Consider the following 25,584-nt stretch of genomic DNA (forward strand, 5'->3'; position numbering starts at 1 on the left):
TTTGTTATCCGAAATGTTACCACCCGCTTAACCCCAGCGGCAGCGGTGGCGACGGCTTCCCTTCGAGGAGCAGCAGCACCGGGAACATCACGTGATGAAGGGAAGCCGCCGGAGCCATCTCAGCAGTTGCCGCCGCTCCACTGGCTTCCCTTCATTACGTGACGTTCCCGGCGCTGCTGCTCCTCGAAGGGAAGCCGCTGCCGTCACCACCGCTGCCGCCGGGAAGGAGAAAGTTGGTGCACAAGACGAAGCACTGAGGACAGGAGCCCCCCAAAGCTGCCGGCATTGCAGCTGCCCCCACCCTTCCTGCAGCTTGGAGAGGTTAGACGATAGAGCTCCTCAGATTTTTATCCCATAGGAAATAAAGAAAATAGATTTAATTGGTTCCCAGCAAGTCAACAGGGGCTGGGAACCAATTAAATCCATTTCCATTATTTCCTATGGGATAAATTAATTCAGTACTCAACCAAATCGGTTCTCGGCCACACTTCTGGAACAAATTGTGGTCGAGAACCAAGGTACCACTGTATACAAATATGGTTAAAAAACTTACTTTTGGAGCAGGCGGAGTTTTTGGTTTTTGAAAGAACCGGGTGATTTCAGCTTTTTCAGCTTTGAGGCGCTAGAATCAGAACATCAAGAGAGATGTTACAACCCATTAGATTAAGAACATCATCGCAAACAAGGCTTCTTTGGAGCTCTGTGTTCTTGCTGAAATAGAATAAAGAAAAGGGCTTCTGGTTTTACCTTCTCTTCTTCTTTTAGGCGTTTCTCTTCTTCCTTTTTTCTTTTTTCTTCTAATTTTGCCCTACAAAGTAAAGCCCACGTTTAGGAAAATATAATCCTGGTTTACAAAAACACAAGCATCAGGAGCATTCAGACATGACTCAAATATTCCCCTCACTCTGAAACGCTGGGTAAGGTTATTCCAGTCCCAGAATATTTTGCAGAACTTTTGTTTAAAGGCTTTTGTTGTTGTTGTTGCTGTGGGAAAAGCTTCCATTTGACTTTCTAATTCAAATCGATTTAACGATTAATAGTGGTCCAAGAGGCAGCCTTGAAAATATCCATCACAACTGGCAGAAAAATTGCAGTACTGCAGGCCACTAAAGCTGACTGCTAGATCTGTGGGTCAGCGGTTCAAATCTCACCACCGGCTCAAGGTTGACTCAGCCTTCCATCCTTCCGAGGTGGGTAAAATGAGAACCCGGATTGTGGGTGAGCAATAGGCTGGCTCTGCTAAAAAGTGCTATTGCTAACATGTTGTAAGCCGCCCTGAGTCTAAGGAGAAGGGCGGCATTAAAAAAAATTAAATAAATAAATAAATTGCAATGGAACAGAGATTAAACCTCACAACTTGTGTGAGATGTGAGGGAGGGAGGGAGGGAGGGAGGGAAGGAAGGAAGGAAGGAAGGAAGGAAGGAAGGAAGGAAGGAAGGAAGGAAGGGTGTCAGCCATCCCAACGTGGTCAGTTAGAAAAGAAAAAATCTTGAATTCGTTGTTAATGAAAGTACACTTTATTAAAAAGCCAAGTGGTTACAGTGAAAGCAAAAGCCGAATCTAAGCTTTCACATCCAAAACATCTGGTTAACATTTCCCTTCCCCACCCAACTTCCCTCTACTGTCCAATTACATTTCAATACATTGTTTTTGTAACAGGGTTGATAACAATCCCTGGCTTGGTGGCCTGGGACAGTGTTGCATTATGTGACCTTGGAAAGATCAGCAGCTCTCATGGGATACATAACTATGATAGCCTCCCCCACACCCTTTACCCCAGCTGTAGCTCCCCTCCCCGTTGTGTAGGGCAGACTGGCATCTGGTGAAGGATGGCTGGCACAGCAACATGGCAGTTGTGACAGAAGGGAGGGAGGGAGGAAAGGAAGGAAGGAAAGAAAGAAGGAAAGAAAACAATGAAGGAAGAAATGGAAGGAGGGAAGAAAGATGAAAGTGAGGGGGGGAAGAAAAAGAATAAAAAAGGAAGTAATGAAGGGAGGGAAGGAAGGAACGAATGGCCCTCATCAGTGTTTATTTATTTATTTTATTTATTCATTTGTCCAATACACAAATACATAGGAAGAAAAATAGACATGTAGTAATATATATGAGGGTAAAAGTGAACTTAGAGGAGAGGATATGTGAAAGAAAGAGAATATATATGATAGGTGAGAGAAAGGAAAGACAATTGGACAGGGGACGAAAGGCACACCAGTGCACTTATGTACGCCCCTTACTGGCCTCTTAGGAACCTGGAGAGGTCAATTGTGGAGAGTCTAAGGGAGAAGTGTTGGGGGTTAGGGGTTGACACAATTGAATCCGGTAATGAGTTCCACACTTTGACAACTCGATTGTTGAAATCATATTTTTTACAGTCAAGTTTGGAGCGGTTCGTATTAAGTTTGAATCTGTTGCGTGCTCTTGTGTTGTTGCGGTTGAAGCTGAAGTAGTCATTGACCGGTAGGACGTTGCAGCATATGATCTTGTGGGCAATACTCATGTTCCCTCTAACCTGCACGACTATGCAGTCGCACACGTAATGAGAGAATGGCACGCAACAATTTCCAACTGCCATGCACCATTTTTTAATATCAGAGGCTGCGTGACTGCGCACCTGTGCGTGTGACTACAGAACGGCATGCAGCAGTTTCCAATTGCCGCGTGCTGTTTTCTAACGTTAGAGGGATCATTGGTCCTCATCAGTGATGCTCCTAGCAGCATTAAAGCAAAGCCGTCAATCTGTGGAATGCCATCCTATCGAGAGCAAACAGCCACCAATTCCAGCCAGCAGAATCCCGAGAGCGTATCTGATCGGAACAAGGGAGATCTATGTTGATTGACAATCCCACGTGACAATTTACTTACTCCAGAGCTTCCTGCCTCTCTTTCCGTTTTTCTTCTTTTGCGCGCTGCTTCTCAGCTTTCTCTTTTTCGTCCTTCTCCTTCTTCTCCCTCCTTTCTTTATCCTTCAGCTCCTTCTCCTCTTCTTTCTTCCTCTTCGCCTCCTCTCGGGCACGTTCCTTCGCAGCCTGGGCTTCCTTCTTCAGCTGTCTCTTCTCCTCCCGTGAAGCTTCCAGCTTCTGAAGTTTTTCTGCACGCACTTGGTCCTTTAATAAAAAAAGAGAGACCAGAGAGGGAGTTATTGACCCTGCCGTATCCCAACAGTCCACCAGTGCAATGTGTGTTAACGGGTAACAGGTTGCCTTGAACTACAACCATTCGTTTAACGGCTGATTGAAGATACAACTGCACTGGAAAATGTGACATCCCCATAGAAACATAGAAGACTGACGGCAGGAAAAGACCTCCTGGTCCATCTAGTCTGCCCTTATACTATTTTTGTATTTTATCTTAGGATGGATATATGTTTCTCCCAGGCATGTTTAAATTCAGTTACTGTGGATTGATCTACCACGTCTGCTGGAAGTTTGTTCCAAGGATCTACTACTCTTTCAGTAAAATAATATTTTCTCATGTTGCTTTTGATCTTTCCCCCAACTAACTTCAGATTGTGTCCCCTTGTTCTTGTGTTCACTTTCCTATTAAAAACACTTCCCTCCTGGACCTTATTTAACCCTTTAACATATTTAAATGTTTTGATCATGTCCTCCCTTTCCCTTCTGTCCTCCAGACTATACAGATTGAGTCCATGAAGTCTTTCCTGATACGTTTTATGCTTAAGACCTTCCACCATTCTTGTAGCCCGTCTTTGGACCCGTTCAATTTTGTCAATATCTTTTTGTAGGTGAGCTCTCCAGAACTGAACACAGGATTCCAAATGTGGTCTCACCAGCGCTCTATATAAGGGGATCACAATCTCCCTCTTCCTACTTGTTATACCTCTAGCTATGCAGCCAACCAGTCCCAAGACTTATAGCAAGTCATAAAACTGAGCGTGACTTGACTTATAACTGCCTTGCTTAGCGAAATTCTGGATTGTGAATGTTAAGTCAAGTTGTTTCCAGAGGTGGAACGGTGATGTGTACTCGCCCCCGGGGCTGAGTGTTAGCGGAGTCCAGCGCAATTCTGCTACTGTACCTGGGCAGGTAGCGAAATCGCACGTGGACACGCATCTCCGCACGCGATTTTGCTACCGGCCTAGGTGCAGTAGCAGAATTGCGCTGGACTCCGCTGGCACTCAGAGCCCCGGGGGCAAGCACAGGTCACCGTTCCACCTTAGCAGTCCACCTCTGCCTGTCCTATACCATAACCCAATGAAAGGTTTAAACTCACGCAACAATCTGCATAGGCTATTCTTTCTGTCCTCTTCTTAAAATTATCTGTCCTTCAAAATTAAAATGAAATTCTGCTAACGCTGGGAGACCTTGAAATAAGTATTGTCACAGTTGCCACCCTGAAATCCTTTCCTAGTTTGCTACTTTAAAAAAAAAAAAAGAATCAGTTTTTATAGCTATGGGAAATAATATGGCAACTGTAGCTTGAAGTTGGGAAAGACTCAGAACAACATTGTCACTTTATTAGTATTGAAACAAAGAAACAAGTAACTTAAAAGTGGTTATCAATTTTATTTCATGGTCTGATATACTGCCAATACTCATCTTCCTTGGCACTAAATATATTCTTAAATATATTAATCTAGGAGGAAGTTTTCACAGGATTCTGAAGCTCATTTCAACCTGTCTTTCCAACCCCTTACTTCTCAAATAATTGCTCCTATAGTTTCCTCAAGAAGAGGAAATTTTTGCTTTAAAAAAAATATTAACTTTCAGCAAGGGGTAAAATACAAAAAGCAAAACAGAGATTAAAAATTAAATAAGCAAAATCAGGAGTGCAAAAGAAGGAAAAAATAAAAAGGCAAGAAACAATAATTCCCAACTTTGTTTGGTACAGATCAGGGCTGGGCTACTGCCTAGATTGGGGGAGTGGGGGGACGCAGTGGGGTAGTGAAAATGGAGCTCCACCCCAGAGCACCCAATTTGCACTGAAAGATGTTGAAAGAAAATACAGGGCATCCTGCATAAGCCATGCCCACAGTGTGGTAGTAAAAATTTTGGTACCTCTTCACTGGTACAGATATAGATATACAGTGATCCCCCGAGTTTCGCGATCCCGATCATTGCGAAAGGCTATATCGCGATTTTTCCACCCGATGACGTCACTCCCTTCCTTTCTCATCTTTCTCTCTCTCTTTCTCTATCTTGCTTCTTCCTCTCTCACACTCTCTTCCTCCCTCTCTCATCTCTTTCTTTCCTTCTCTCTCTTTCTCTATCTCTCCCCCTCTTGCTCTCGAGCGGCAAGCGAGCAGCCGGGCGGACGGGTGACGGGCAAGCGGCAAGCGAGCGGCCGGGCGAGCGGGTGACTGGCAAGCGGCAAGCAATCTTGGGGTTTCCCCTTTGCCTGGGCGGCGGGAAGACCCAGGGAAGGTTCCTTCGGCCGCCCAACAGCTGATCTGCTCCGCAGCGCGGCAGCAGCGAGGAGGCTCCTCGCTGCTGCCGCGCTGCGGAGCAGATCAGCTGTTGGGCGGCCGAAGGGTCTTCCCCGCCGCCCACACGCAAACTCCACCATCTGCGCATGTGCGGCCATGGAAAAAGGGGCGCGCATGCGCAGATGGTGTTTTTACTTCCGTGCCGCTACATCACGAGTTATCGATTATCGCGAGGGGTCTTGGAACGGAACCCTCGCGATAATCGGGGGATCACTGTAAAATACAGTACACTGATCTCTTATTCTAAATGAACAAGATACAATATTTCTATGTTCCTAAACAGTACAAATCACCAAATTAAATGTTAATTTATTTCCATTTCTAGCGAGAGATCCAACAATGCTTTCAAATCGAAACAACATACAGTGATACCTCGTATTACGAACTTAATTCGTTCTGTGACCCGGTTCGTAAGATGAAAAGTTCATAAGACGAAGCAATTTTACCCTTAGGAATCAAGGTAAAAGCAAATAATACGTGCAACCCCATCCCCAAAGTCACCCCTTTTACCTTGCGCCTCTGGGAATCCCCGCTTCCGGACTTCAGTTGTCAGCCAAAGTGTGGGGATTCCCCTGAGGCTCCCCTCGCTGGGATGCAATCCCTCCATTTTTGCTCGCACTGTTTTGAATCCCAGCGAGGGGAGCCTCAGGGGAATCCCCACACTTCGGCTGACAACGGAAGCCCAAAGACGGGACGTCCCAGCAGCGGCGGCTTGGGTCCATAAGGTGAAAATAGTTCGGAAAAAGAGGCAAAAAAATCATAAGCACCAGGTTCGTATGAGGATGGGTTCATAAGACAAGGTATCACTGTATGTTCTTTAATGGAAGTACAGTGGTACCTCAAGATACGAACCCCTCGTCTTACGAACAACTCGTGATACGAACCCGGGTTCAGCAAAATTTTGCCTCTTCTTACGAACTTTTTTCGAGTTATGAGTTATTTTCGCGTTCGGAGACTGCTGGGAAGCCGTGCAGCTGTTTTAAAAGGTAACAGCCGGGCGGCGGGGCTTCCCAGAAGCCTCCCGAACGCCGGTTCGTAACTCGAACAAAGTTCGTAAGAAGAGGCAAAATTTGGCTGAACCCCGGGTTCGGTTCGGGAGGTTCCTGGCAAGCCCCCCAGGCCAGCTGCGACCTTTTAAAACACCCGCGCCGCTTCCCATCTGTCTCCTGAAGCCGAACACGGAAGTTTGGCTTTGCCGTTCGGCTTCAGGAGACAGATGGGAAGCGGCGCGGGTGTTTTAAAAGGTCGCAGCCGGCCTGGGGGGCTTGCCAGCACCCCCCCGAACCTTTTAAAACAGCCGGAAAGCCGTTTTTTTGCGGGGGTTTTTTTGGTTGCACGGATTAATTGACTTTACATTGTTTCCTATGGGAAACAATGTTTCGTCTTATGAACTTTTCGTCTTACGAACCTCCTCCTTGCACCAATTAAGTTCGTATCATGAGGTATTACTGTACAGTGGTACCTCTACCTAAGAATGCCTCTACTTAAGAACGTTTTTACATAAGAACCGGGTGTTCAAGATTTTTTTTGCCTCTTCTCAAGGACCATTTTCTACTTAAGAACCCGAGCCCAGAAAAATTTCCCAGGAAATTTGAGAGTGGTACAAAGGCCCGGCCAGTTGCCTGCCGCTCCCCCTTTAATCCCGGCCATCTCGGGCTTTTCTGGGCTGCCAGAGGAAACTTTCAATGGCGCATAAGGAGGCTTGGTCAGTTGAGAGCGAACGAAGCGTTTTCCTTTCTCTGGGCGCTTGGAGAGGGAATAAACCACTTCGCTGTGGTGACTCCCTCGCGCTGCCTCCCACACACCCAATGCGAGGTTGCCCCCCGGAGCATCTGGGCACAGAAAAGCAAAAGGGGGCGCTTCGCCCCGGCCAGATTAACTTGGCTTCAGCCAAACTGAGGAGTCACCACAATGAAGGAAAGGCACCAGCTACAAAGCGAGCGAGCGAGAGGAGAGGGGAGCCCTTCAGCATGGGAAGGAAGAGGAAGCAGGTAGCAGCAGAAGCAGCCGCCTTTTGGTCAAAGGAGCAGGAGGCTCCCCCCTCCCACCTGCATGGGTTTCTCTCTCTGCCGCAGTGTATGGGGGGCATGTGCTCCTCCTTGCCACCTCTCTCTCTTTTTTTTAAGCCTTAAAGTTTTGGATTTTTTTGATTACCCTCACCTCCCCTTCTTCCTTCGGCAGCAGCTGTCCTGCTCCTCTTCTTCCTCCTCCTCCTCCCACCCAAATTCCAAGCTTTTATTTCTTTCCTAATGGGTTTGCAGGCATTATTTGCTTTTACATTGATTCCTATGGGAAAAATTGCTTCTACTTAAGGACTTTTCTACTTAAGAACTTGGTCACAGAACAAATTAAGTTCTTAAGTAGAGGCACCACTGTAGTCAGTTTAAGAGGTGCCTTGCTTTGATTGGAAATTATATTATCCAATCAATCTTCAACCTCCAAACAGACTAAAACAGTCATGCCTCACTTGTTCCTGGATATAGCCAAGTCCAGGAACAACTGTATCAAAACAACATCTTTGATTATACACAGGGTGCGTTCTAAAAGTAGTGCAATTATTTTTTTTAAAGTTTATTGAACACATTTGCAAACACTTAAAATTCTTCAAAGTACTGTCCTTGGGCCTCTACACATTTTTTTCCAGCGACTCTGCCATGACCGGTAAGCGCCCTGGAAGGCGTCTTCAGGGACCTCTCGCAAGGTCTTCGTCACGGCTGATTGGATCTCTTCTATGGACGAAAAATGGGGTTCCTTTCAGGGCTGCCTTAATCCGAGGGAAGAAAAAGAAGTCTGCTGGGGCAACGTCAGGACTATAGGGGGGTGGGGCAGCGTTGGCACCTGGTGTTTGGCCAGAAACACGCGGACTTGTAGCGTGTTGTGGCAAGGCGCGTTGTCGTGATGGAGTTGCCAGGGAGTGGAGATGTCTTTTCTCGTCCTGAGGACCCTTTTTTGGAGCCATTTCAGCACATCCACGTAGTAGGCAGCGTTAACTGTCTGTCCTTGAGGAACAAACTCCTTTACTGTCAAAAAAGACAATGAGCATTGTTTTCACTTTTGATTGGCTCATTCTTGCCTTTTGGGGATTGGGGGACTGGTCGGTGTGCCACTCAGAGCTTCGGCGTTTTGTTTCTGGGTCGTATTCAAAAACCCAGATTTCATCACCAGTGATGACGTTGTCCAAATAATCAGGTTCAATTTCTATGTGTTGCAAAAATTCACTTGAAATTTCTGCTCGGTTGGTCTTTTCGTGACACGGTCGGCGCGCAGAGGTTTACAATAAATGATGTCCTGCTACTTCCACAGCTTGGAGAGCACTGAGACTGGTTTCGCGGAAAAGCTTATTGTGTCCCCCCCCTCCCCTACCAAGTGCTTCGATCCCACTCCGACCAATAGCAGAGGCACGGGGAATTCAACTGCATTACTTTTGGAACGCACCCTGTAAACTGGCACTTTCAAAGTAGCATTTTTAGCCATAAACATCTGGAAGATATGGGATGGTGGAAGAGGACATTTAATCCAGACCACATTCTCATCTGATTTAATATTGTCTTCTCTGGAATTTAAATCTTTTCCGGCCTCTGACTACAGCTCTGCTGAGCTGTTTCAGTGGAGAAAAATTTACAATTTGTTAGGGAAGTGCGTGCATGAAAAACATTGTGAAGCCACCACTTCAAACCTCAAAAAAGTAGAAAATCTCGTTACTCTTTAAGGCATTTATTTATTAGATTTATATGCTGCTCTTCTCCTAAGACTCGGGGCTGCTCACAAGAAACAATATAAAACAGTGTGTACAAAACAAATCTAATTAGTTAAAAAACTACAAGCTAAAAACCCAATACAGTGATACCTTGTCTTACAAACTTAATTGGTTCTGGGACGATATTCTTAAGGTGAAAAGTTTGTAAGATGAAGCAATGTTTCCCATAGGAATCAATGGAAAAGCGATTAATGTGTGCAAGCCCAAAATTCACCCCTTTTGCCAGCCGAAGCGCCTGTTTTTGCACTGCTGGGATTCCCCTGAGGGTCCCCTCCATGGGAAACCCCACCTCCGGATTTCCGTTGCCAGCAAAGTGCCCATTTTTGCGCTGCTGGGATTCCCCTGCAGCATCACAAAAACACGGAAGTCTGGAGGTGGTGGTTTCCCATGGAGGGGAGCCTCAGGGGAATCCCAGCAGTGCAAAAACAGGCGCTTCGGTGGCAACGGAAGTCCGAAGGCGGGGCATCCCAGCGGTGGCGGTGGGTTTGTAAGGTGAAAATAGTTTGTAAGAAGAGGCAAAAAAAACCTTAAACCCCAGGTTTGTATCTCGAAAAGTTTGTATGACGAGGTATCACTGTATATTAAAATCAATCAACCAATTCAATCACAACCAGTCCTCATGTTTATTGGTCAGGGGGGGTCTAGATCTAATTGCCCCATGCCTGGAGACATAAGTGAGTCTTGAGACTCTTGCGGAAGGCGAGGAGTATGGGGGCAGTGCGAATCTCTGGAGGGAGCTGATTCCAGAGAGCCAGGGCCCCCACAGAGAAGGCTCTTCCCCTAGGTCCCGCCAAATGACATTGTCTGGTTGATGGGACCTGGAGAAGGCCAACTCTGTGGGACCTGACCGGTCACTGGGATTTGTGCGGCAGAATTTCTCGGGCTTCTGTCCTTGAACAGCCAGAGTGATAAAGTCACTGGTGATGTGTCATCATTTCTTAGCAACCAGAGATAATTATTCTCCAGGATGATGACAGGTAATTAAAGTAGCTCAAATTTTAATGGGCTTTCACGGGAAAGTTTTATTTAAAAAAAACAAAACCTCAGGCTGCTTGGCCTGACCAAAGAAATACTGTCATTAAAACCATTTATCACTGTGTTCCACACCACTTTCACTTTCCAGCAAGTAAATTCAGTTACTCAGTGGAATCATCTCACCCTCTGTAGCTTGAGTTTCTCCTTCTCCTCAGAACTTTGATGGAGCTTTGGTGTAGAAGCCTGAAATAGGAAAGGTGACGCAGGTTATGCCCTCAACATTTCTTTAAAAGCAATTGAAACAAGGACTTGGAATACAGAGCAAGAGAAAGAAATAGACATTATATGGGAGAAACTGTACATGTGTCTTGAAAAGAATTTTTTAAATAAACTTATAAACAATAAAATTATGATAATATGTAAAAGACTGCAACTGTGAATTTATTTACTTTATTTATTTATTGGATTTGTATGCCGCCCGTCTCCGCAGACTATATGGTTTACATATATATCTATACATATGTAAACCATATATTTGTACAAACAATTATAAAAATATTATGCTGATGCAAAGAAGTGAATATCAGTGAGTTGTAAATAATAGTTATATGCATTTTTTTCCCTTTACATTATTCGTATTACCTGTATTGTACTGTATTGGCTTTTTTCCCCTGTTGTATGTGTTTATTTTATTATTTTTTGTTCTTATGTCTGTTTGTAAAATTTTTGAAAATTCAAAATAATAATAATAATAATAATAATAATAATAATAATAATAGGAATATACAGAGCACAAATTATAATGGGGTATCTGGGGTTCATGGAAGGCCTGCCCTTCTCCAAGCTGTAACTTATAGCGTAATTCAACAAACCATAATTAAGGGAATTGTGGCTCCCCACAACCATCTCCAAACTTTGCAGCTTGCCTGGAGGGTGGAGGGGAGAGGAACTGGGCCACGTGGTGTGCCAGTGTGCACGCACACAGCCCTTGTGCAAGTGGTGGGCTGGCATAATTAATAATAATAATAATAATTAATAATAATTTATTAGATTTGTATGCCGCCCCTCTCCGAAGACTCGGGGCGTCTCACAACAATAATAAAAACAATGTTACAGTGGAATAAATCTAATATTAAAAGAGAAAAAAGACATATAAAACCCTATCATTTAAAACCAAACAACACATCATACCAAACATAAAATATAAAAGCTTGGGGAAGGTGTCTCAGTTCCCCCATGCCTGGTGATATAGGTGGGTCTTGAGTAATTTATGAAAGACAAGGAGGGTGGGGGCAGTTCTAATCTCCGGAGGGGGGGGAGTTGATTCCAGAAGGCCGGGGCCGCCACAGAGAAGGCTCTTCCCCTGGGCCCCGCCAAACGACATACATGCAATTGCCTGTTGGCCCACCATTCAAGCTGCATTTTTGCACACACTCTGGCCAACTGCCTACACAGCCCAATTCCCAACAGGCCACGGGAGGTAGTGGGCCATGGCCCAGGGATTGGGAACCCCTGGTTTAACATGAAGGGTCAGTCAGACTAAAGAGTCATTGTTGGCACGTTTAAAGATGGACAGATGTATTATGACATAATGCAGTCTTCTGAATTCCTCATTTGTATTTTAAGAAAACAGAGGAAGCACAGAGAAACACTGAGGGTAGTCAGGTGAGGTCAGACCCACCATTTTCTACCTATCTTCAGAAATGCTAACATAAAAACCGCCTGAATTTTAGGTAAGATGATTTTAAAAAAGCAACTTTGACATATGAAGTCTGCAATGAATGCCACCCCTGCAAACATGTGTAAGAAAAACTAAAAGACCCCTCAATCAGAGATGGGCTGGGACTACATCTCTCATAATTCTTATTTAGCAGCTACAGGGAGTCTACAATGGACCCTGGACTTTTCATCATAAGATGTTGGGATCATAAGTTGAGATACCAACTGACTGGATTCAAGCTTACAACCATTTTTATAACAGTCATAAGCTGCAAAGTGAATCTGAATAAAATCTATATGAATAAATACAAGTTTCATTTCATCATTATGGCAAACAGGCAAACTAAAAATATTTATTTGCAATAGGGTTTAAATTGGAATGTTTTGCAGGGTGATGAAAGGATGGAGAATCATATTCTGCAACATTTCGGGATTGCTAATCTGGCTCTCTTTTGAATGAAACATTAACCCTGCCTCCCAATTCTAGTTGGATAGGATGAACATGAGAAAACATACCTTTTAAATTGAAACCTTTCGTCAGAAGAGCCCTTCACTCCTCCACTCGAAACAGAATATCCTATGAAAATAGACTATCAATCCTGGGCCTAGAAAGCCTAGAACTACGACGCCTAAAACACAATTTGAGTATTGCCCACAAGATCATATGCTGCAACGTCCTACCGGTCAATGACTACTTCAGCTTCAACCGCAACAACACAAGAGCACGCAACAGATTCAAACGTAATGCGAACCGCTCCAAACTTGACTGTAAAAAATATGATTTCAACAATTGAGTTATCGAAGCGTGGAACTCATTACCGGACTCAATTGTGTCAACCCCTAACCCCCAACACTTCTCCCTTAGACTCTCCATATATCTGTCATATATCCTCTCCTATAAGTTCACTTTTACCCTTATATATATATTACTACGTGTCTATTTTTCTTCCTATGTATTTGTGTATTGGACAAATGAATAAATGAATAAATAAATAAATAACTTTAAATGGGGCCAGTAAGAGGTATATTTTGGGAGCAGCAGAGAAGTAACCCAACACAACCTGTGTTGGGTTAGTTCTATGCTGCTCTCAAAATTTGAATTTAAACCAAAGTATAAAGTATCTGAATTTATACCAAAGAAAGAATCTTCTCCAATTCTTTCAATGAAGGTTGTTAATTCCAGTCCGTGAGTTGAACAACAACAAAACTAGGCAGTAAACCAACTCACAATTGCCACAACTGCAAATTGTACTGGCACCACGGCTTCTCTCCAAGACTTTCCCATTCTTATTTGAAATCAAGAAACCAGGACTTGCCAGTTGACTAAGTTTTGGCCAACAGAATAATTCAGGACTTTGTTCCCAGCTAAGGAAAAGCAACAAATGAATCCCAATGAATAAACTACTTCCCACAAATAAATACAGGGCATTTTAAGTATTGACTGGAGAATTTAATGACATAATAGATATTGTAAACAAAACAAAACCACACACATATACTATGGGTGACATGCCACATTACGCAGGCAGTTCAGAGACTCAATAACAACAAAACAGAGAAGTTTTTAAAAACATAGGCATACACAGAGAGAGAGAGAAGAGAGAGAGAGAAATAGAGGAACACTTTGGAGAAGTTGACACGCAACACACCAATTTATCCAACAAACTAAGTCAGCAGTGAGTGAACTTTGGTTCACATACAGTGGATCCAGCTGCCTATTTGCTTAAGGAGTTAAGCTAGGGAACGTAATTTTCAATCCTTTGCATGTTTCTGATATAGGGAGATTTTAAGAAGCAAAAAATATGGTTTTAACGTTACATAGAAACCGTTTGACGGCAGAAAAAGGCCTCCTGGTCCATCTAGTCTGCCCTTATATTATTTCCTGTATTTTATTTTAGGATGAATATATGTTTATCCCAGGCATGTTTAAATTCAGTTACTGTGGATTTGCTTTTGATCTTTCCTCCAACAAACCTTGGATTGTGTCCCCTTGTTCTTGTGTTCATTTTCCTGTTAAAAATACTCCCCCTCCGAACCTTATTTAACCCTTTAACATATTTAGATGTTTCGATCTTGTCCCCCCTTTTCCTTCTGTCCTCCAGACTATACAGATTGAGTTCATCAAGTCTTTCCTGATACGTTTTATGCTTAAGACCTTCCACCATTCTTGTAGCCCGTCTTTGGACCCACTGCAGAACATTGCACCCACAGATGTACCCTAGTCAGAAGTAAGATGTCTTCTATGTAAATTTCATTTCACACTATACATTTAGTAACCGCACTTTGTGCTTTCCACAGTCCTCAACTTGCAACCATTCATTTCATGATCATTTGAAGTTATAACAGCAGTGGAAAAAGTGACAGGACCATTTTTCATATTTAACCTCCATGGTCATGCATTTAGAATTCGAAAGTTTGGCAACTGGCATGTACTCATGACAGTTGCCCTGTCCCAGGGTCACGTGATCACCATTTCCCAGCCGGCTTCTGACAAGCAATGACAATGGGGGAAACCAGATTCGCTTAATGATCACATGATTCACTTAACAACCACACAGATTCACTTAACTTAACGAATCTTCGGAGAGGGGCGGCATCCAAATCTAATAAATCTTAATCTTAACTGTCACAAAACAATGTTGTAAAATGAGGCACCGAACTGTCTTGCTTAACAACAGAATTTTCAGGCTCAATTGTGGTCATAAGCCAAGGACTGGTTGCAGAGAGGGTACAGTCTGTTGACTCATCACTAAATTCTCTATAGAAAGAGTGGATATTATAATAAGGCCCAACAAGGCCTTAAACCCAAACAAATCCAGCTGTATTATAACATACAACCCCCTTACTCTTCACCTAATTTTTGGCTGGTAGCTTAGACATTCCTACAAAGGAATTTCCAAATTGTTTCCTGAAATAATTTTAAAAAGCGACCGAGTCACATTATTCCACTAGAAGGTATCTATAGCTTTTAATGGCCGTAATCAAGGAAATTCTACTCCACAAGCTGTTCACTTTGGATTGTTTCCTTCCTATCACACCCACGTGGTATCTGTTCTGTGGAACTGCTAGTTCTGTGGAACTGGGACTTTACTCCAGGTTTACTCCCTGGGGTTTACTCCAGGGAAACGGAAGATTTTGAGCTTTTGTTCTCAGCGGAGTCAACTTACTGTGTTAATTTTTCTTTTATGAATACTGATGCTCTATCTATCGAGAGCCAGTTTAGTGTAGTAGTTTAAACATCAGACTAGAAACTAGGAGATTGTGAGTTCTAATCCTGGCTTGGTGAGTGACCTTGGACCAGTCACTTTCAGCCCTAGGAAGTAGGAAGTGGAAAACCATTTCTGAAATTTTGCCAAGAAGACCGCAGAGACTTATCCAGGCAGCCATCAAGAGTCAACATTGACCGGAAGGCGAATGGACACACAAACACAGCTACTCCGTTAATACACCTCCTCCACTGCAGTTTTGTAGGCGGCATTTCACATGACCCCAGGACAATCTAACTATCATAAATACATGCTGGTTGCCAAGCGCCTGTATTTTGATCACTCACTCATTCATTCATTTATTTGATTTGTATGCTGCAGCGGTTGTAAGTGTGAGGACTGGCTGTAAGTCATTTTTTCCCCAATCCTGCTGTAACCCTGGAGCACTGCAACTGTCGTAAATTATAAGTCAATTGCCAAGTTTCTGAATTTTGATCATGTGACCATGGGAATGCTGTCACTTTTTTCAGCACCTCTGTAACTTCGAACAGTCACTAAACTGTTCACGGTTGTAAGTGAAGGACTACTTATAATACTAACCATAATTTAGCTTTCCCAAAGCTGATACCAACCTTACAAACTGGCGTTGAAGCAGCGAGTGGGTTAACATTACGCTCCTTGGCCGCTTGAGACTCAGGGGAGCTGGTGAGAGAGAGAGAACTTAAGGAGGAATTGGTACACGGCGTGTCCTCTTCGGGACAAGATTCCATGGTTTCGTTTTCAGAATTTGCGCTCGTTTCCAAAGCCGCAGCTTGAGGAGATCGGGTGGCCAAGATGTCCTCCAGAACCACGACTGGCATTTTCCGTTCAAATATGACATTCTGAGGTTTATCCTCCGAGGAAATATTAGTTTCTATCCCAGCGGATGCCAGGCTCGGTAATTCTTTATCTGTTACATCGGAAGTGGTTTCTGAGCAGGGATCCACCTCCTGGGCGTTGAGAGAGGAATTTTGGGGGGTGGCCTGGCCTTCTTCTTTCTCCTTTGGGGTTTCTTCCCCCGAAGATGCTACTCTGACGCTGGACTTAGTGTGACCCGTGTCCTCCTCCAGTCTGTGAGGAGGGTTGTCTGTCAAGTCTACGAAGACCCGAGGCTGATCGTTTTTTATACTTTTCTGCACAAAGTTATCTAGGGGACCCTTGCCGTTGACCAACTTTGGAACGGGGGATTCCGTTTCTTCCTCGCAATTGTTTTCCACATTGTCCGACAATGGATGCGGCGAGTCAGGGTTTTGATCGAGGGCCTTCTGCACGCTCCTGGCTTTTTTAACTTCGGGGTTTGTGTCGTTCTTCTCCTGTGGTATGGGATTCAAGCGCTTGAAGGGCAGTCGAGCTGGAATAATAAGACCGATAAAAATTTATATTATTGTTATTTAACATGTAAGCAGCTCTAGGCAGCCCACAGCAGATAAAAAGCAACAATCCAATAAAAGATTATCAAGATTATAACTGAGTCCTTCGGGATTGGGAAGCACAGAAGTCAAATAAATAAACAAATAAATAAATAAATAAATGCAACGGAAAAAGCCTGCAGATATTACACATAAATCCTTTTCAACTGACATCCAAACTCCAAATTAAATAAATATTTTTATGTTTCCAAGAACACAAATTAACATTGTCGTTAGTACAAGGTACATGGTTGTTAGGGTTTGCCATTGTAAACTACCTATTGTAGTCTCTTGTACTATCACTTTAAATATTTTGGGCTGGTTCGCCATAAGAGGGCGCCAGTACTCCTTCCCTCAATGATGCTTTAACGCTCATTCGCTTTTGCTTTGCCTTGAGGGGGGAGTGCATTTGCTTAGTGCTTATTATATTGGATGGCTTAGTGCTTGTTATGGATTGTTTCTATTTTGTATATATGTAAATAGTACTTATTACGGAGAGGGGCGGCATACAAATCTAATAATAATAATAATAATAATAATAATAATAATAATAATAATAATAGTAATAATAATAGTAATAATAATAATAATAATAATAAAGCATAACTAAGTCTGTGTCCTTTTCTTTGGCTTTACCCCACATCCACACTCTGTTAAAATTCTCTGCTCAGTGTATGTCAAAGGTCTCATAGCCTAGCTATACCGAGACATACCAACAATTGTTGCCTAATCCCTTGAGACTGTTTGTGTTCCCACTTACACAAATAATATTTTGGTTGCTCGACACCCATGTCTGGGGCTACTTAAATTGTCAAGGCTCTTGTGGGAGCTGAGGGTGATTCTTTCCCACACACTATTCTCTCAGGGTTCTCATTAGCAAGATTTATTGAGAAAAGATGGGAAGTCTCGCAAGAGAACGGTTTCCCATTTAAAACAATTATAGTTTTGTGTCTAGTATGGCAGTGTGTATGTGGTGGAGTGTGGTCTGGAGTCCCAGGAGGGAGGGGCTGCTTCCCAGCGGGCAATGAGGCAGTGAAGTTTGAAAAGTCTGTTAGGCAGGAAGAGGGCCCTCCCTCACAGTTCACAGATGCATCTATGGTTGTGAGAATCTGGCAAGATTCTGCCTGTAGGCCAACTACTCAGCCTTGGTTTGTGAGGGCTGACAAAAGTCTCTGATTGTCTTTCTGCCAATAATTCATCAAGGAGATAGACCTCCACCTGGCCCTCTGGAACCAACTCCCCCCAGAGATTAGAATTACCCCCACCCTCCTTGCCTTTCGTAAGCTGCTTAAAACCCACCTCTGCCGCCAGGCGTGGGAGAACTGAGATACACTTCCCCCTAGGCCTTTAAAATTTTATGCATGGTATGTCTGTATGTATGATTGGTTTTTATATAATGGGTTTTTAACTGTTTTTAGTATTGGATTATTGTTATATACTGTTTTATTACTGTTGTTAGCCGCCCCGTGTCTGTGGAGAGGGGCGGCATACAAATCCAATAAATAAATAAATAAATAAATAAACAAACAAACAAAATAAGCCTGCAGTAACTGTTAAGACTGCAGTCCCCAGATTCCTTGTCAGCCCAGCAACTAATAATAATAATAATTTTATTAATAATAATTTATTAGATTTGTATGCCGCCCCTCTCCACAGACTCGGGGGGGGGGGGGCTCACAATAATATTTATGTATTATCACGGCCCATCAGTGGACTCTGGACCACAGATAACTAAATTTGGATATGAGGAACAAAAAATTATAGTGTAAGGCTAGGGAGTGGTTCAAATGTGGGCATTTTTTTCCTGTGGTAAAATACCCAAAGCTGGAGTCAACCGAAGTAACCAAACTGAAAGAATCTTAAGTTTTTTTTAAAAAAAATGTAGGGCATAATTAAACCACGGAATTCACTTCCATCAAATGGAGCAATGGAAAGTTGGATAGCTCTGAAGTGGGATTAGACAAATTTATTTATTTATTTAATTTATTGGATGTGTATGCCGCCCCTCTCCGCAGACTCGGGGCGGCTAACAACAATAATAAAACAGCATATAATAATAATCCAATACTAAAAACAGTTAAAAACCCATTATTATAAAAACCAAACATACATACAGACATACCATGCATAAAATTGTAAAGGCCTAGGGGGGAAAGTATCTCAGTTCCCCCATGCCTGGCGGCAGAGGTGGGTTTTAAGCAGCTTACGAAAGGCAAGGAGGGTGGGGGCAATTCTAATCTCTGGGGGGAGTTGGTTCCAGAGGGCCGGGGCCGCCACAGAGAAGGCTCCTCCCCTAGGTCCCGCCAAGCGACATTGTTTAGTTGACGGGACCCGGAGAAGGCCCACTCTGTGGTACCTAACTGGTCGCTGGGATGGAAAACAAAGAGGTTGAAGGATGGTGGATACACATAATCATCTGTATAGGAGTCATTAAAGCTTCTTGGTAGCAGTTGCTAAGGAACATGAGTGGGAGAAATATCACACTGGGCTTTCCCCAGCATCTGCCCTGCAGAGTGTGGTGGGAAGATGCTCGGTGAAAAGGACTTTTGGTTTGAAACATAGAAAATTGGGGACAAAAGGAAGTCCCTTTTTTGAGAGCTCGTGCATCTTTCAAGTCAGCAGAGCCTTTGGGAACACGATTTAATTTTAACAAAGCGAGACTCTACTATAGTTTCTCATTCTGAAATAATTGTTTGATTCTGTTAGAAGGAAATATTGCTGAATGTTTGAGGTATGTTGTGTTTTGCCTTTCATCTCTGCAAGAAATCTATTAATAGCCACGCAAATATATCCAAACTTTATTTGACAATTAAATGTATTACTATTAAGAGACAGATAATGCTGTTAATTTATCTCCAAATGGGAATTTTGACAAATTCAAGAGTTGGCCTTCTCCGGGTCCCGTTGAGTAAACAATGTTGTTTGGCGGGACCCAGAAGAGCCTTCTCTGTGGCGGCCCCGACCCTCTGGAACCAGCTCCCCCCGGAGATTAGAACTGCCCCCACCCTCCTTGCCTTTCGTAAAGTTCTTAAGACCCATCTCTGCCATCAGGCATGGGGGAACTGACACATCTCCCCCGGGCCTATGCAGTTTATACATGGAATGTTTATGTGTTTGTTTGCTTTTAATAATGGGGTTTTTAGTGTTTTTTAAATTATTAGATTTGTTCTTACATTGTTCTTGTTATTGTTGTGAGCCGCCCCGAATCTACGGAGAGGGGCGGCATACAAATCTAATAAATAAATAAATAAAGCTATCAATACTGGCTATGAGCTTGGTTGTTTTGTATCCACCATATTTTCACAGGTACCAGAGGCAAATAATATAGCTGAATTTAGACATAATGATAAGCAATGTAGTTACTTCCTTTTGACTGACATACGAAGCAGCCCGCAGGCATTATTAAATATGGTGCCTACAGTATAGTTTTGAAGAAGATCTAGGCTCCTGACTGCATAGATGCCCTAATGGTTTTAATAGAGGGGAATATTCTGAAGTCACTGTCCTGTCCAGGACTCTGCAGGGCAACAAAACTAAGATGGATTGATATCTTCCTCCCCAGTGAACCAAGTCAATAGAATACAAAGACAACCATTCTTCCCCAAGGTCCTTGAACTCTAATTTCTGCAGCTCCATGAAAAAATAAAGTTATGAAAGACAGAATTGAATGCAAATAGTATTATAAATCCAAGTACTATCAAAAACATAAGAAACATAGAAGACTGACGGCAGAAAAAGACCTCATGGTCCATCTAGTCTGCCCTTATACTATTTTTTGTATTTTATCTTACAATGGATCTATGTTTATCCCAGGCATGTTTAAATTCAGTGACTGTGGATTTACCAACCACGTCTGCTGGAAGTTAGTTCCAAGGATCTACTACTCTTTCAGTCAAATATTTTCTCATGTTGCTTTTGATCTTTCCCCCAACTAACTTCAGAGTGTGTCCCCTTGTTCTTGTGTTCACTTTCCTATTAAAAACACTTCCCTCCTGGACCTTATTTAACCCTTTAACATATTTAAATGTTTCGATCATGTCCCCCCTTTTCCTTCTGTCCTCCAGACTAAACAGAAGTTAAAAAGGCAGGTTATATATTTGAAGAGAAAAGTTACCTTGGATTAGTTTCCGGGCTGGAACTCCTGTTTTATTTCGACACTCCATAGTTGCCTAGCAAAGGCAGATAATAATTAAATTTCCGTAGATATTCAAAACAAATATTGATCACCTCCCATTATTAACATTGGCCTTCATCCAATCTTTCGTGTGACCATTCAAGTTCTATCCACCCATACCCAATCCCCCCTATCATTCAACTACACATACACACAATGTTTAGTTTCTGTTTCCCATTCATCTAACATATCAGGCACTCTACCTCGCTTGGATTTAGTTTAAGCCACCACTGCAATTTGCAAGTCATGCCTGAAAGCATTGTAGGAACCCCTGGGGTGCAGCATTTCCATAAGGTCTCCCCACCTCCGATTTAGCTATTCTCCCCTTCCTTGGATCAAGCCTCCCCGAGTCTATGGAGAGGGGCAGCATACAAATCTAATTAATAATAATAATAATAATAATAATAATAATCTCCGCTTCCTTTGCTCATTCTCCCCTAGAATGCAAGAGGCAGTTTCCATTAGTTTGTTGCATAAATCAAATCTAGAAGGACACAGATAACTGGTTCAGCCGGATTCATTAACTTCTTCATCCATACAAGAATATAGATGAAGTAAATTTTACAATAACAATATAGATTCTTCTTCAATGTAGCCGCTGTTACAAGTAAACATACAGGCAGCAGATTAGTTTCACTTCAGCAGTTCAGAGTGGACAGAGTGTATGTAGAGAGGACTGAGCCATGCCCAGCATCAAGCTTAAGTTTCAATTTCAATTCTCTGCACAAACTCAGAAGTGTTTAAGCTTCCACTGGCTGACTTAGTAGATTTGCCTATTCGTTGGCTGATCTTGAATATCTTAACAGTTTCTGAAGACACATTTGGCCAGGATTTATGCCCTGCTCAGGGTTCACACCATGCCTCGACACAGGCTAAAGGGGCCTCAGGGGAAGCCCCACTCCAAAAGCTGATGAAGCCTATGACATGAGACCCTTCTACATTCTCGTGACCCCTGGTTACCTGTTTCCCTTCCCCCCTGTTGTCCTAAGACAGGGGTCAGCAACTCGCGGCTCTGGAGCCGCATGTGGTTCTTCCATCCCTCTGCTGTGGCTCCGTCGCTCATAATATACATCACAACTGCCAATATGCAACACCCACCGACATGCTATTTGTTAAGCTTTTTGATCCCCAATATGCCAACCATGGATAAATCCAAGGAAATAAAAGTTTCAGAAGAAAACAGAATCTTTAATTCAACTATATATGCTAGTTTTGTGGCCGCTTGGGAAGTAGCCAGGCACAGGAAGCGTTTTGTGGCTCCCTGTGTTTTCTTTTCTGTGGGAAATGGCTCCAAAGAGCTGAGTATTTAAGGTGGCTGACCAGTAGAGGGTTCCTACTGGTATGGTTGATGCCATCGTACTGGTAGCGAAAATTGAACTGCGCGCGCAGCTCCAACTCTCCAGCGTGCGCACGTCCGAATGAGATTTTGCTCCTGTGCACCAGATATTTTGATGATATTTTTTTTTGCTTGTGCACATATGCTGAAGCAAAAAAAATCGCCTAAATGTCACAGACGCGCACATCTCTTTGTACAATTATGCTTCCTGCACATGTGCAAAAGCAAAATCTCGCTCGGACGCACACATGCGCATACAAGAGACGCAGAGCTACATGCGCAGCGCACTGGGGGCATTAACCCCCACCTGCTGTCGACCCGTCTGTTCCTTCCCTCCCGCTTCAGTTCTGAGACCTCTCCCCTATCTGCCTCAGTTTCCTCTCAGTAATAATAATAATAATAATAATTTATTGGATTTGTATGCTGCCCCTCTCCGCAGACTCGGTAACCACTCAGCAGTCCCTCCTTTCCTTTCCAAGTTTCCCAAGACCCATCCCCCTACCTTGCTTCATTTTTGCCTTAGAGACCCATCCTGTGTGCCTCAGTTCCCCCTCAGAGACCTTCCCCTCCTGCCTCAGTTTCCAGAAAACCTCCCCTCTTGCCTGTTTCCCTTCAGAGACCCCCCCGCCTCAATTTTTTCTCAGAGACCCCCTCCTGCCTCAGTTTCCCCTGAGACCCTCCCCTCCTGCCTATTTCCCCTCAGAGACCCCTCTTGCCTCAGTTTCCCGAGACCCCTCCGTCCTGCCTCAGTTTCCCTTTAGAGACCCCCTCCTGCCTCAGTTTCCCGAGACTCCTGCCTCAGTTTCCCGAGACCCTCCCCTCCTGCCTGTTTCCCCTCAGAGACCCCTTTTGCCTCAGTTTCCCGAGACTCCTGCCTCAGTTTCCCTTGAGACCCTCCCCTCCTGCCTGTTTCCCCTCAGAGACCCCTCTTGCCTCAGTTTCCCGAGACCCTCCCTCCTGCCTTAGTTTCTCCTCAACCCCCCCCCGCCTCAGTTTCCCGAGACCCCTCCCTCCTGCCTCAGTTTCCCCTCAGAGCCCCCCCCCGCTTCAGTTTCCAGAGACCCCTCCCTCTCCTGCCTCAGTTTCCCTTTAGTGTTCCTTCTTCTTTCCTTCCCCCGCAGCCCCTGCGGCTCCCCGCGCTTTCTCTCCAGTCCCTCACCTGCCCGAGGAGAAGAGCGGCCGGGCGGCGGGAAACCGACGCTTCCCCTCACATCCCCGAGGCCTCAGTCTGGCTCTTCCTGCGCCCAACCGCCCGCCGCCCCGTCCGCTCTCTCTCTCTCGCTGGCTGGCTGGCGCCTCGCTCGTATTTGGCGGGAGTTCTGCCCACCTTCGCGCTCCGGCGCCCTGATAGGGCGGGACGGCGCGCCCACGTGACCCTGCCGGCTGGGCGGGAGGAGCGGGAAGCGGCCGCAGGAGATCTCGCGATAACAGCTCCGACGGGAGGCGCGCCGGGCTCCGCATCTCGCTCGAGAGGCTGTAGAGATGCGGTGAAAATTCGAGGCGCATCGACACTTCCGGTTCTGGAGAGACTGGGAAAAGGGTGGAAAAGACAGCGCCATGAAAGGGGAAATGACAACACCATCTCTTGTCTGTACCCAACCAACCATCCGCTGGTTGCCTGGGTCTTCCCAAATTTCCAAAAAGAAGGATTGCATTAAAAAATGCTATTGTAAGATTTTTTCAAATGTTTTTCTTTTAGGGGTATTTTATCAATAGGCGTTAACTATCTGTAAAGGGTATTGATTATATATGAAAATTGATATGAAAGTGATTAGGAGAGATTTGAAACATTTCAGCCTATTCAATATGAGATATTTATTATTTATTTATTTATTTATTTATTTAGATTTGTATGCCGCCCCTCTCCGCAGACTCGGGGCGGCTCACAGCATAACATAACAGTTTGTAACAAATCCAAATATAATTTAAAACATTTAAAAGAACCCCATTTTGTTAACAAGCATACACTCAAACATCCCATACATAAAATGTGCATGCCCGGGGGAGGTGTTTTAGTTCCCCCATGCCTGACGACAGAGGTGGGTTTTAAGAAGTTTACGGAAGGCAGGGAGAGTAGGGGCAGTTCTAATCTCTGGGGGGAGTTGGTTCCAGAGAGTCGGGGCCGCCACAGAGAAGGCTCTTCCCCTGGGGCCCGCCAACCGACATTGTTTAGTTGACGGGACCCGGAGAAGGCCCACTCTGTGGGACCTAATTGGTCGCTGGGATTCGTGCGGTAGAAGGCGGTCTCGGAGATATTCTGGTCCAGTGCCATGAAGGGCTTTAAAGGTCATGACCAACACTTTGAATTGTGACCGGAAATTGATCGGCAGCCAATGCAAGCTGCGGAGTGATGTTGAAACATGGGCATACCTAGGTAGGCCCATGACTGCTCTCGCAGCTGCATTCTGCACGATCTGAAGTTTCCGAACACTTTTCAGAGGTAGCCCCATGTAGAGAGCATTACAGTAGTCGAACCTCGAGGTGATGAGGGCTTGAGTGACTGTGAGCAATGAGTCCCGGTCCAGATAGGGCCGCAACTGGTGCACCAGGCGAACCTGGGCAAACGCCCCCCTCGCCACAGCTGAAAGATGGTTCTCTAATGTGAGCTGTGGATCGAGGAGGACGCCCAAGTTGCGGACCCTCTCCGAGGGGGTCAAGGATTCCCCCCCCAGGGTAATGGACGGACAGATGGAATTGTCCTTGGGAGGCAAAACCCACAGCCACTCCGTCTTATCCGGGTTGAGTTTGAGTCTGTTGACACCCATCCAGGCCCCAACAGCCTCCAGACACCGGCACATCACTTCCACTGCTTCGTTGACTGGACATGGGGTGGAGATGTAAAGCTGGGTATCATCAGCGTACTGATGATACCTCACCCCATGCCCTTGGATGATCTCACCCAGCGGTTTCATGTAGATATTAAATAGCAGGGGGGAGAGGACCGACCCCTGAGGCACCCCACAAGGGAGAATTTGGAGCAGCTTAAATGGGGTCTTAGCTAATAGTATATTTGTATAGCATTAAAACATTGGGCATGTCCAAAGTGAAGGTGGTCGCATTTGGTTTGTATACTATAACTTCCTGAAATTGATTTATTGTAAAACAATTTGAGGTGGTTATAATTTTTATTGTACAATACTGTGATTGGAGAGAAAAAAATAAAAAAATTATTTGCCGGAAAAAAAAATAGAATAGAAGGGCAGCACAATTTATTTATTTTATTTATTTATTGGATTTGTATGCCGCCCCTCTCCACAGACTCAGGGTGGCTAACAACAATGATAAAAACAGCATGTAGAAATCCAATTAATAAAACAACTAAAAACCCTTATAATAAAACCAAACATACACACAAACATACCATGCATAACTTGTAATGGCCTAGGGGGAAGGAATATCTTAACTCCCCCATGCCTGGCGGCATAAATGAGTCTAGAGTAGTTTACGAAAGACAGGGAGAGTGGGGGCAGTTCTAATCTCCGGGGGGAGTTGGTTCCAGAGGGCTCTTCCCCTGGGGCCCGCCAAA

The 25,584-nt window shown here is 44.2% G+C and overlaps 1 protein-coding gene across 1 annotated transcript in view; it reads right to left on the bottom strand.

Annotated features, from left to right (window-relative positions):
* Positions 1-23,404, bottom strand: part of CHAF1A (chromatin assembly factor 1 subunit A) — a 45,040-nt gene extending 21,636 nt beyond the window's left edge. Inside the window, 7 exon segments of the mRNA XM_070744285.1 lie at positions 554-622; positions 748-808; positions 2,863-3,104; positions 10,359-10,418; positions 15,733-16,490; positions 20,663-20,717; positions 23,218-23,404. Of these exon segments, the coding sequence (XP_070600386.1) occupies positions 554-622; positions 748-808; positions 2,863-3,104; positions 10,359-10,418; positions 15,733-16,490; positions 20,663-20,711 (1,239 nt within the window). The 5' untranslated portion in view covers positions 20,712-20,717; positions 23,218-23,404.
* Positions 23,405-25,584: the final 2,180 nt, after the last annotated feature.

Source organism: Erythrolamprus reginae, chromosome 1 (assembly GCF_031021105.1).
Source record: "Erythrolamprus reginae isolate rEryReg1 chromosome 1, rEryReg1.hap1, whole genome shotgun sequence".
NCBI classification, from domain to species: Eukaryota; Metazoa; Chordata; class Lepidosauria; order Squamata; family Dipsadidae; genus Erythrolamprus; species Erythrolamprus reginae.